The 12980-nt window shown below is 49.9% G+C and overlaps 1 protein-coding gene across 1 annotated transcript in view; it reads right to left on the reverse strand.

Moving 5' to 3' along the window:
- Nucleotides 1-12980, reverse strand: part of EEPD1 (endonuclease/exonuclease/phosphatase family domain containing 1) — a 144230-nt gene that overhangs the window by 7425 nt on the left and 123825 nt on the right. Inside the window, exons 4-6 of the mRNA XM_015133721.3 lie at nt 11062-11172; nt 7110-7244; nt 4186-4324 (exon numbers count right to left, since the gene is read on the reverse strand). Coding sequence (XP_014989207.1) covers nt 4186-4324; nt 7110-7244; nt 11062-11172 — 385 coding nt within the window. The remainder of the gene's footprint in view (nt 1-4185; nt 4325-7109; nt 7245-11061; nt 11173-12980) is intronic.

The following is a 12980-nucleotide window of genomic DNA, read 5'->3' on the forward strand; positions in this document are numbered from 1 at the left end:
TTTGAGGTTTGTCACTTCCCGGCTTCGTGACCTTGGGCAAGCCTTTTTAGTTCATAAAAGGGAAAGAACAAGCCATTTCCCCCCAGGCTGGTGTCAGGATTAAAGAAGCCACCAGAAGCGCCTGGCACGGGGCACTCACATGTAGGCACTCACTCCTTCCTGATCAGTTTCCTGATGCAGCTTCACACGTTTGTCAGGGAGAGACACCCAGCGGAAGTTAAATATTTGTGCATAAGAACTACAAAGTGATTTCAGGGCCAAGGGGGAAAGGTTTTCTCTTAAAGCATTTTAGACATTTCTCCCACAGTCTGATTTGCCCTAGAGGAAGTGGGATAGTTAGGAAGTATTTTCCAAGCAAAGCGAGTAGAAATCCTGAAAGAACACTCACCCCCCAGCTGGGCTCTGCAGGACTCCCCGGGCTCTGCCTGACCCTTGTTGTCCCACAGCAGGAGGTGGCATTTCTGCCACACTTTGTGAAGGAGGCTTTAGGGAAAGCAGTTCATAAATGAAGTCGTAAATGTATCCAAGACACTTTGCAAATCTTTTTTTCCTGGCCATGGGTATGCTTCCGTAATAACGGCTGGAGGGAAAGGAATCTGAAGGGAAGCCGCTCGGGCCACCACCAGAGGGCGCATGTGCATTGCAGATGGCGCCCTCCTCCAGGAGGCGTGAGGACAGTGGGTGGGATGAAAGGAAGCCTCTCCTGCAGGGCCACCCACACCGTGGAGGAATCAGTGCCAGCTTGAATCATAGTCATAGCACTGTGCTAACCACTTCCTCGATAGCGCCGCACTTAACAGCCACGACCCACGGGGCAGGTGCTGTCACCATCTCCCCTCTGCAGGTACGAAACAGGCTCCCAGAGGTGGGAAGGTTTGCCCAAAGTCACCGGGCCAGGCCTCAGATCCAGGGCTCATCACAAAGGGCGAGGATGGAAGAGCCATACAGAAGCGGCTGCTGTCCAATGCAACACCAGGTGCATCAGCAGGCACTCAATAAATATGTGACCAACAGACAAGCGGAACCACACTTGGAAAGGAACAAAGAGAAAGATGCTACATTCATTAAATATCGAAGAAAACAAAGTTCCCATATAATGAGGGAGGTTTTCGTTGGGATGCAGGCCTGCAAAGATCTGGGCTGAAAAGGACAATTCCAAAATCAGGAGTGATGCTGGTGTCAAGGGTCAATAGAGCTAGCTCTGTGTAGCTTCAGGAATGCAACAGTTCCCTTTTTGAATGAGCACATCGGATTTCTTACAACTCATGTTATTCCAATTGGATCCGCGTCAGTGATGACATCAAGGCAGTTCTTGCCTCTGAGAATCCACAGGAGCCTGAGTTATCTTCCTAAAAAGCCACCCACCTGGGCGGGCCTCCTTTATCGCTCCCTTGATTCTCAGCAGTGAGAGGAGAACACTGTGGGCTGACTTCCTCAGAGAGTCTCTAGATTTATAAAACGCCAGTGACAACTACAGGAACCAGTCCCCACTGAGGGACCATCTGCCAAGATGTCAAGAGTTACTACACACGCTGTTTCACTCTTGCTCAGTTCACAGAGGGAGACCCTGTCCCCAAGTCCCGGTGAGGTCTGAGAGAAGAAGGTTCCACTAGGGGACCGGCATATCCCCACTGACGTCAGCCTGCATGCACGTTCCAGACAAAGGCAGAAAGGCCCAGAGCTTGCTAACCACATCGGTTCTGCTTGCTCTGATAGAAGCCTGTGGAATGAAGGCTTTGTCTTTGCTTTAGCTGAACCCCTCTGCTGACCTGTTTACCCTTGTTAGACCTGGGCAGGCTGAATTGCTTCCTGAACCCCTGGGTCTGGAGTGTCACCAGTTAACAATTAATTGGTTACTAGTTACAGGCAGGGGACACAGGCAGCATGAGTCACTGTCCCTATACGAACAAGTCAAGGCCAAGCCAGGCTGTGGATCAATAGTACCTTGGCAATTTGGAACAATAACCTGCCCAAGGTTTTCTGCCAAAATCCTGACCACTCCCTGGATACCAGGGGTGGGGGGTGGGGGGATGTGACTGCCTAAAGCTGCCAAAGAAATTATGAGCTGGCATCTTTCCTTTCTGCTTCCTTTACATAAAGTTTGAGGTCAAGAACAATAGTAATGTCCACAGATATGACAAGCTATTAAGTCGTCCTTTTTACAGATCAGAGTCATCGGAGTCTAACTATGGGTGGACAATTTCCCACACAGCTGCTTCTTGGATAGAGCATCTTCTGACTGTTTTTAGCCTGAGGACTCATCCTTAAAGTAGAATGTTGGTCACGGCATGTCCTGGTTCAAAAGAAAAGCTGCTGCACATCAATGTTCACAGCAGCATTGTCACAATAGGACAAAGGTGGAAGCCACCCAAGTGTCTATCAGAAGATGAATGGATAAGCAACAAAATACGGTGGATAGATGCACAGTGGGACATTATTCAGCCTCAAAAAGTGAGGAAATTCTGACACATGCTACAACATGGATGAACCTTGAAGACATTATGCTAAGTGAAACAAGCCAGACACAAAAGGACAAATATTATATGATTCTACTTATATGGGGCACCTAGAGTAGTCACATTCACAGAGACAGAAAGTAGAATGCTGGTTGCCAGGGGCTGCAGCGAGGGGTCCCTGGGGAGATATCGTGGGACGGGTACCGAGCTTCAGTTTGGAAAGATGAAAAGGTTCTGGAGATGGATTGTGGTAATATTTGTACAACAATGTCAATACATTAGTAGCACTGACTTGAATATGTAAAATGATTAAAATGGTAGATTTTATGTTATATATATTTTACCACAATAAAAAATCTTTTTTTGTTAGAAATGCAAATTCAAACACATATATACATACATCTCTTGAAATGTGAGCCTATAGTTTGACTGAAATATTTTTGTAGTAAAATCTTCATGAACCTCCCAATGTGAGGGGCCAGTTTAACAAGGAAGTCTTAGAAAGCTAGAGAATATTGGTTCAGACTCAAAAGACAGAAGAGAATTCCAGGCCTCCAGCTACAAACTCACCTAGACAAGGTCAGCGTTCTGAAAACTCAAGCCAGATGGAAAAGATCACAGTCTTCACAGCCTTGTCAACCTTTTCTTTTGGTAAACCAAGTGCAGAAAACCATCTATATTAGTTGGGGCATAGCCCCACATCGTCCTGGAGTTCAGCTCCCTTTTTTTTTTTTTTTTTTAGAGATGGGATCTTGCTGTGTTGCCCAGACTGGAGTACACTGGTGCAATCAAAGCTCACTGCAGCCTCGACTTCCTGCGCTCAAGTGATTCTCCCTCCTCAACCTCCTGAATATCTGGGACTACTGGTGGGTACCACCATATCCAGCTAATTTTTTCGTTTTTTGTAGAGATGGGGTCTCACTATGTTGCCCAAGCTGCTCTTGAACTCCTGGGGTCAAGTGATCCTCCCACCTTGGCCTCCCAAAGTGATGAGATTACAGGCATGAGCTACCCTACCGTGCCTGGCCAGAATTCTGCTCTTTTCAGTGTTCTCTTAATTCTTCTCATGTTTTAGAGTCAACTCATGTACATGAAGTCCCTACTATGTGTTGGTATTGCTGCAGACACTGTTACTTAGCCCTCTGGGTACTGCTATGAGATAAGTACTGTCCCCCATCAGATGGGGGCCTGAAGTGGTTTGGTGGCTTGCCTGAGGTCTTACAAGATTAAAATCCAGCATTTCTGACAGGTTCAGGGCTTCTTCAACATGATCTGTATCCCGCCAGAGAGAAAAACTCAATTCACCGATAATCAGGAATTTACCATTTCCCATTGTCACCTCCTGTCTCTCATTCACAGGAAGTGCACATGCAAATCTGCAGGCAGCACCACCAGAGTGCTGCCCGAGGCAGCTGGAGCCAGGATGAGCTGTCTTCGGGGAAGGGCATCATCACTTATATTTCCCTGCCCCCAATCCTTTCTATCTAAATGAGGCTAAAAAGCCACAGAGCTGACACCTTGGAATGCATATTCTAGGTCCACAGAGGCACAGATGTGACCATGCAGGGTCAGCTGGGCTCCATGAGATGCCAGAGGTTTGATTGTCCGCTGTACCTGTGACTCACATTGCTGACAAACAGCCAGCCCAACTGGTCAGAGGTGGTCAGAAGAGGCAGCGCTGCTGCTCTGCAAAACAGTGGCCGAGCCATGGCAAAAGACAATTTCCTACCTTTCAGTGTTTCCTGTAGGGTCTGCGCAAAGCTCGCCAACCGGTGGCCATCACTGTGATTCTTGCTGGGATTCTCACTCCCCGGGAGGGTCAGGGCTGCCAGGTGAAGGTTAACAAGGGTCAGGTCGTGACTTCCCACCTAAGCAGCAGGAAACAAAGCAATAGGGAGAGGCTCAGAAGCTCATATTTCCTGTATCCGTTACAACCGACCCATAAATAGCTTTGTGCACAGAGTTGACAATGGTAAACAAGAACAAGGCTGGCTCACACCCCCAGGAAATAATGCAAGGTCTTTCATCTTCGATTTTTCCAAGGCACCTGCAGGACAAGGCCTATTTTATTCTACCAGTCCACCTCTAACATTCCACCTCCTATTCCTCACTTCGAGCCTAAAAGATTGGGCATATCTGCATAACTGTAAATGACTGAGTTTTTTTCTTTCTTTCTAAGCAGTCATATAAGAAGGAGGTGGAAGGCCAGGCATGAGCTTATGCCTATAACTCCAGCACTTTTTTTTTTTTTGAGAAGGAGTCTCACTGTCACCCAGGCTGTGGGGGCGTGGCGTGATCTCAGCTCACTGCAACCTCTGCCTCCCAGGTTCAAGTGATTCTCCTGCCTCAGCCTCCCAAGTAGCCGGGAGTATAGGTATGTGCCGCCATGCCCAGCTAATTTTTTAATTTTTAGTGGAGACTTCACCATGTTGTTCAGGCTGGTCTCAAGCTCCTGACCTCAAGTGATCCTCCTGCCTCAGCTTCCCAAAGTTCTGGGATGACAGGCGTGAGCTATTGTACCTGGCCACAACCCCAAACACTTTGGAAGGCTGAGGCGGGAGGATCACTTGAGGCAATTTGAGACCAGCTTGGCCAACATAGTGAGACCCCACTTCAATCAATCAATCAATCAATCAATCAAAGGAGGTGACTCTGACAGCTGGTTGTTATTATAGACTTGGGGCTTTTCTCCAGAGGGCTAGCCTGAGGTCTCCTGCCAGGACCCACTGCTGGGATCTGCCTCCTCCTCCTCCTCCCTACACCTCCCACACACGCCCCTCTGTGTTCTTTTCTCTCTGGAGCCCACTATACCTGGATGCTCACCTTAACCTAATTTCAAACGTGTCCAAACCAAAAGCTTACAGAACCTGGCCAGCCTGGGACATGCCCCAGCCCTGCATCCCCAAGGGCAAGTGCAGAAACACGGGGTGAGAGTTTGTCTCTGGGCATCACAGCACTGCTCAGCTACTCAGGGCTTAGCAATCTTGCCCTTCCGTTTGTCATGGCAACCAACATCAACACTGCCAGGAAGGGAAGGGGAATAGGGGAAGCCCCCAGGAAGTGGAGGGTGCCGGTCTTATCTTACGGATGTGGTCTCAGTTTGCCAGCACCCAGGACCAGGAGCTCTGAAGCTGCAGCTCTGCTAGAGAAAGCATCTTAAGGCTGGGTGGGGGCACAGTGCCCGAAGAGATGAGCCCTATCTCCGTATTGCACCACCTACTGGGCCTAGAATGTGACATGCAGTACAAGAGGCCAAGTGCCTGTTTAGAGGGCTGCTTTATTTAGAGGATTTGGGCTAATCAGCATTTTCTCATTAGACCCTTAAAAACAGCCTGCCTTCTGGTGATACTGGATTATCAGTATCACCCGTGGGGTTACATGGCCATAACCCCACGTGGCCAGTACTGGAACAGGGACTTGACATAGAAAGGGGGCCCAGGGTGGTGTTAGGAGGCTTAAAGGTGACACCTGGCTGACTTACACATGAGTACCACACATACACCCCATGAACACCCCTAGGTGTATGTGTGCAGACAGAGCCCCGCCAATACCACAGACAGAGGAATGAGAGGGGCTGCTGGGCACGACAGATAGCCACAGGGTGAGCACACACCCAGCCTCATCAACTCACAGCTACGAGTGTGCAAGGTGGCACGGGGGCTTGTAGCCTCAACACAGCGGCTGCTCCCAACCCTCAGCTGGCAGACACCTCCTGGGCTGGGATTTGAGGTGACTCTCAGGCTCAAGAACTGCTCTGGGGCACACAGAAAGCAGGGGGTCTCCATGCCCAGGAGGGAATATGCTTGCTGGGCTCCAAGGCACCGGACCTGCTTGCCTGGCCTGTGAGCTCACGGTCAAGGACCACGGGGATAAGGCTCCCTGACTGCCAACTTCATGACCTGCTTTGGCTTCTGCTGCCCAGCTGCTGACCATTTTGCGGTTCATTAACACTTCCCAAGGACATCCGGGGAGAACCAGAGAGACTGCGCTTGATCAATCTGCTGAGCTGCTCCCAGACTCAGGGGGGACAGAGACTCCCACATGGGCGATGCCAGAGATGGGGCTGCCCCTGGCCTACAGCCCAGAGCTCCTCCTGAATCCCCTCCAAACCCAAACGACCCCTTGAGAGGCCCTTCTCCCTGGTAATAAAGGAATCGGGCCTGAGATGCAGCCGATAAGAAGGGGCTCCTCAGGCCATTTCCACTGCCCTTGAATCCAGCCATTCCCTAACACCCGGCCTTTGAGATGAAGGATCACTGCAGGGGCTTTTGGAAAGCAGGTCGTCCAGATAATCCCCCAAATTCCATGGGTCTGAGATGGGGTCTAGGAATCTATGACTGTAGGAAAATCTCCCCAGGAGACTCTAATGAGGGTCAGGTTTAGGAGCTATACCGAATCTTCCTCCTTCCCCCGTCTCCTGCTCAGATGCCAGAGCTATTGGGGCTGAGAGTCTCAAAATCCCTTTCATTCCTGCCCTGGACAAGTTTGCCTGCCAAGGAAGCCCCAGGAGAGACGAAAATCTCTCACCATGAAAGGCTGAAATCAAGGCAAAAAGACAAGCCTTCTCGTACTCGTGGTTTTACAAAACGAGCCCTTTTCTTTCCTTTTTAGAAAGAAGCGGATTCCACGTCACAGACGGCGTGGAGCGGGTACCTTGAACCGCGCGAGGTATGGGCTGGGGCCCGCCGGCTTCCCGTGCCCGTTGCTGGGCGAGCTCTCCTGCGAGCCGGCGTCTCTCAGCTCCACGCCGGCCGCCGCGTCCCACAGGAATCCTGCATACCCGGCTCCCTGCAGCGGAGAGGCAGACAGAGTCTTGGTGCCAGAGTCCACCGCCTGGGCAAAGGAGGCAGAGAGGCCAGAGAGACCGAGAGTAGTCCCTACTCTGGCTCAAGCTGTTTCGAAACCAAAAGCACACCACAAAAGCCACAGCCACTCTCCCTTGCCACTCCCCAGCCCAAATAATTTCACATATTGCCAATTTCAGAGCTTTCCATTGCAGCCAGGGTGGCCTGGGCTCTTCTGTCTTTGCGGGGAGGTAAGTGAAGCCAGGCTAGGTGCAGAGATATCTTTGGAATCATCACATCCCATGAGGTAGCAATTCATGCTCCCATTTCCCAGATGAGGACACCGCGGCTCAAAGAGGTTAAGTAATGTTCCTGAAATCCCACAGCTGATCACCATGCTGAGACTAAAACATACGACTCCAAGGGATGGGCTTTGCTTACTGATTAGCTGCAGCTTACAACAAATGCTGCCCGGCACCTAGTAAAAGCCCACTCAGTGTTTGCTGGGTGAGTGGAGGTCACAGTTGACAGTCCTAATGGCTTAGGCTGCTCGGGGACCCTCCGCACGTGGATGGGGCCATGGCAGAGGTGTGAAGCTTAGGTCAGAGGTGCCAGGGCTGGCGGTGGGCCGAGTCCTAGTGCCGGGTGTTAAACCCTGCTGCTCTGAATGTGCCTGCTTTGCGCTGCTGCTGCCGCCTCTGGAGGCTTGGAGAAGACACGCTTCTCCTTTCACCCTACCCCAGCCTCTGCTGTCCATGAGAGTGCTTCCTCAGCACCCGCGGCCTGGGAGCCATCTGCATGTCATTTGAGAGGCCAGCAGTCACCACTCTTCCCCATTGCAAAAGGAGGGGAAGTGACTCTGCACAACCACCCTCCTAGGCAGCCACCACAAAGTCCCCAGGGTCAGCGCAGGTCTAAGCCACACACCTGCCAGGCTCAACCCCTTGTCTGAACATGTGTGTTTTTAGGAGGAAGGAGGAAGGGGATGAATGTATTGTATGCTGGGCACTTCTATATTTGAAATTATCTCCTTGCCCATCCCCTGGAGAATGTGCTGGTTTGGGAATGAGAAGACCTGGGCCTCAGTCCCACCTGAGTCACTTAGCCGTGGGACCCCGGGCGAGCCACTCAGTTTTTCTAAACCCCGGTTTCCTCTGGTGTGGAGGGAGGTAAGTACGACTGCTCTGTTGGCTTTGGAGGATTATCTCTCCATCTGCCAGTTCCCAAGCCACGGTGCCAGAGTAACTTACCTAAAGCATCCCTCAAGTCATCTTCTGCCCAAAAGCCTTCAGGGGCTCCCCGATGGCCCTGGAAGGGGAGCCTCTGCGGTGGGGCCTACTCCTTCCTCTGCCTCCCTCACCAGCTCAGCACTGTTTTCCCCACCCCCACTTCCCTGCGCGCTGCTCCTTCCACCCTGGTTTCTTGTCCCCTCCTGGGAGCCTTTCCCAATGCCCCTGACCTAGGCGCTCCCCTCTCCTCCCGAACAGCAGCCGGAGGAACAGCGTTTCCAGATAGAGAGAGCGAACTGGGCTTGGGTCCAAGCACCACCTCACATTTCAAAAGGGTGGCTTGCGGGCAAATCATTTCATCTTATTAGGTCTTCATCTTCACAGCTGGAAACCACACTTCTGGCTATCGTGGAAGCCCTAGGGAGCTGGAGAGAAGATGCCTGGGCAGAATTTCAGGCATCGGAGAATGGCCCCAGCGGTTACCACTTTCTTATGTTTGTCTAGAGACAGAGATTGAACATTTTCAACCTGCAGGTATATTCTGTTTGATTCACATAGTGTTTACATTTTTTTGGATTATCTGTTCATCTTTAAAATTCAGGAAATTTCCCATTAAAATGAAACTGGGAGGTTTGGCCACGTTGGACCCACAATACTGCATGGTAACAACTGGGTAGACATGGACCCAGCTGCAGCCAGAGTCAGACATGAGTTCTCTCAGTCCACTGCAGGCGGCCAGCCTGCCACCTCATGCCCATCCCGCCTGGCCCTGGCTTGTGCTGTGTTAATGACAAATTCCAAAGCACAGTATCTTTTAAAATCCTATAGCCACCCTATAGGTGAGCTAAGAAAGGGCTATCGCTCCCAGTTTACAGATGAAGGAATTGAGGCTGACAGGTTTTGGTGGATGGAACTCGGGTCTCCCTGCAACCTCATGTTGTTTTCCAATGGCCTTGACACCCTGACCTGGAATGGGGTTACCTGTCTTGCCCTCCAACAGGCTATGCACTCCCTACGGGACAGGCCAGGTCAGGCTTCAGCTGGGATCCCCACTGTGTGTTGCAAAGAGTAAAAATGTGCAGACATGGATAGCTGGGGCTGTTTTTCTCACCAATGTGTATCTGGCATGAAACAAAATGCCTGGTACACAGCCACCTTTCATCAATGATTTGCTGAATGAATGAATACAGTGCTGAATGGACTATAAAAGGCTCGTGAAGCTCAGATACCTACATACATGTAAAGTGTGATTAAAAAAGGAAGGTGGTATTATTCTTATTATTTCTATGTGGACCGGAAGGGAGAGCTGTGAACTAGATGCATTCAAATTCAGCTTTATCTCCAGCCTTCTCTGGATGCATGCTGACTCACTGTCAGCTGCAGGAGCCATTTACACCTCCAAACATAAAAGCCAGAGACAGAAGATTTCACGCACCTTTTTAAGTTATAGCTAAAAAGAGGGTAGGGGGTTACTGTCAAAAAATGGCCACTTTTAATCCAGCCTACTTTTATGATTTAAGAGCCTAAATTATAAACATTAATCATATAAGTATAAATCACATGTTTCTGTAAGCATGTTAGGTATACCAGGGATTTAAAAATCTGCATTTGGCCGGGCGCGATGGCTCAAGCCTGTAATCCCAGCACTTTGGGAGGCCGAGGCGGGTGGATCACGAGGTCAGGAGATCGAGACTATCCTGGCTAACATGGTGAAACCCCGTCTCTACTAAAAATACAAAAAACTAGCCGGGCGTGGTGGCGGGCGCCTGTAGTCTCAGCTACTTGGGAGGCTGAGGCGGGAGAATGGCGTGAACCCGGGAGGCGGAGCTTGCAGTGAGCCGAGATCACGCCACTGCACTCCAGCCTGGGAGACACAGCGAGACTCCGTCTCAAAAAAAAAAAAAAAAAAAATCTGCATTTATAGGAACATTACATAATAATACATTTTCAACTCCTGGTTATTATCAGGAGTCTGTTTAAAAATCTAAAACCCCACTGATGTTAAGCATTGCAAGGTGAATAAATCTGGCCTTGAATAATAATATGAGGGAAAACATGTATTTACAGAGATTTACCCTTACCTGCTCACATGGGCAATACTGATGAAAGCAAATTCAAAACCAAAATCTGCCGAACATTTCAATAGAACATTTCTATGTTGAAATCACGTGCATAATTTCTACCACTAGAAGCAAATACTTCATTTGTGAACTAGGGTGAATCTGAAGTTTTCAGTCAACGAGTAATGAGCTCTGCACAAACTTGGCAGAAGACAGAACTGTGGCGAAGGGATTAGAAGGACAAAGGACAGAAATACCCATTTGATGCCTTGGCCCTGGACAGGATTTCTCCTCTCCTCTCCTCCCAACACCCTAAGCTCTCATTTCCGTCTTGGCAGGAGTCCATTCCCAATCTAAACATGAAACGAGAACGAGGGCATTTAGAAATGAATAGCAAGGATTTAAAAATTGGGCAGAAATACAAAATTGCACCAAGGATATTGGCAAAGGAAATTTTTAAATGCCCTTGATTAGGGGAAAAGTATGTTTAAATTAAAGGAAGGGAAAGGCCAGGTTTTGCCGACGAGGGTACCTTCTGGAGCTGATTCGAGGGCTTCTCAGCAACAACAGCCTTCCAGCATCCCCGGGGCCCCTTCCACTTGCGCATGTTGGGCAGGGTCGGCTGGTTTAGCTCCGTGCAGAACTGCAACGACAGAGCACAGGTCAGAAGCGTGGGTTCACGCCTAAAGCAGTCCCGGCTGGTGGTGGCCTGAGAAGCCAGGCACTGCATGATTCTGAGTCATCAGCCTTATTCAGACACTGCTGAACTACATCCCTGTTTTTCAAACACCAGGGTTTGCAAGACCCAGACGACTAAACAAGCACCACACATTAAAAAGAAAACTGCCTGTGTGTGAAACACCAAATTATCACCTGGGGACTCTCAGTTCACAGAAATTGATTCTCTCTGTAGCATTCTTGCCCAAACAGTTCAACAGTTCAAAAAAAGTCATCAGAATCCTTTTCATCCCTGTAAAAGCAGTGGATTGAAGGTCCCAGGAGGATCTGGATCAGTGTCAAATCCAAAGAGGTAACAAGATGGATACATGGTGACTTTCTTCTTCAGGGCTCAGCTTAGAGGGGGCAAAAAATGACCTCCAGCTTCAACTTGAACCACTGTAGTGCTCGTCTTGCTTTCCTCTTGCTGCGGAGAGCTGCTGCAGCACCCATGCATATGCACACGGCATGCACTTCTTTTGCTAATGCATGTTGCACCAATATGGCTGTAAAGTGACTGTCACTGAGGCAAAATAAAATTGCACACAGTAGGATGAAGAGTGGAAAAACTATCTACTTCAAAGTTTGGAGACCAGCTCCTCTAACTCTGTCTCAAACACAACCCCTTCTCTTGGGGTCACACCTCCTCGTCCTTCACAAGCCTTGGAGCACCCCACTCGTTTCTTTCTCTAACCACCCCTACGAGTGAGAGCCTCTTGGCTTCCTTCTGAGCACATCACCGCTCTCTCCCCTTAAGGACTCTCATTCAGCCCCACTGAGGTAGCTTACACCTCTACACAGAAAACCCCAGCATCTGTACCCATCGCCAGTTGCTCTCTTGAGTTTTAAAAGCACTTCCCACTACCTCCTCAACATCTCTACCTGGAGGTCTCCTTAGCCCCTCACATCAGCAGGTCCCAAAGGGAACGCGTTATTCCTTACCCCACCCAGTGCCCATCTTGGCCCAAAGCACTTCTATCCTTCCCGCTGCTCGAACTCCTTCCTCGCCTCCCGCCAGCACATTGATTCCACTGTCGCATGTGTCTGGGTTGCTTCCTTTCTGTTCTCCAGCCACTGCTGGAGCCTGTTTCAGAGTCCCATCTTCTCTCATGGGGGTCACTGGCATAGCTTCTAAGAAGTCCGTCACTGGACTCACCCTGCAGCTATTCACTAAGTTCACTGTCATGGCCATGCTGATGCACCCCTCTGTGGTCCTCCAACTGTGGTCCAGGGACCAGTAGCCACAGAATCACCTGAGAACGTGCTAGAAATCCTAGACCTACTAGATCAGCAGCTCTGAAGTGGGCCCAGCTATCTGTGCCTGAACAAACTTACTGGAAGATTCTGATGCACGCTTGGGTTTGAGAGCTATTGTGGCTGCCCAGGTCCTCCCTCAGCCTCTGCTCCAGATCCTGGCGGTGTGTGAGCAGCCACCACCCTCCCAACACCTCTGCTGCAGAAAGCCGCTCTCATGCCCCCTGGACAGCCCACATCTAATGGCTGGGAGAGGCTAGGGTCCAAAGCTCTGGTCTTTCGCCTCACATTGCTTTATCTGTAAGAGGGAAGATGAAGCACCAGCAAGTACTGAGACAGTCATTTCTTCAGGGACAAGCGCTGTGGGGAAGATGAAACCAGACAAGGGGAGGGAGAGTGCTGAGAGTTCTACTTTAGAAATGGGCTATTCTAGGAGTGATGCTGCTTTTACAGTTAGTCATGTAAGCATCTATCTTTCTC

This window comes from Macaca mulatta, chromosome 3, assembly GCF_049350105.2.
Source record: "Macaca mulatta isolate MMU2019108-1 chromosome 3, T2T-MMU8v2.0, whole genome shotgun sequence".
NCBI lineage: Eukaryota > Metazoa > Chordata > Mammalia > Primates > Cercopithecidae > Macaca > Macaca mulatta.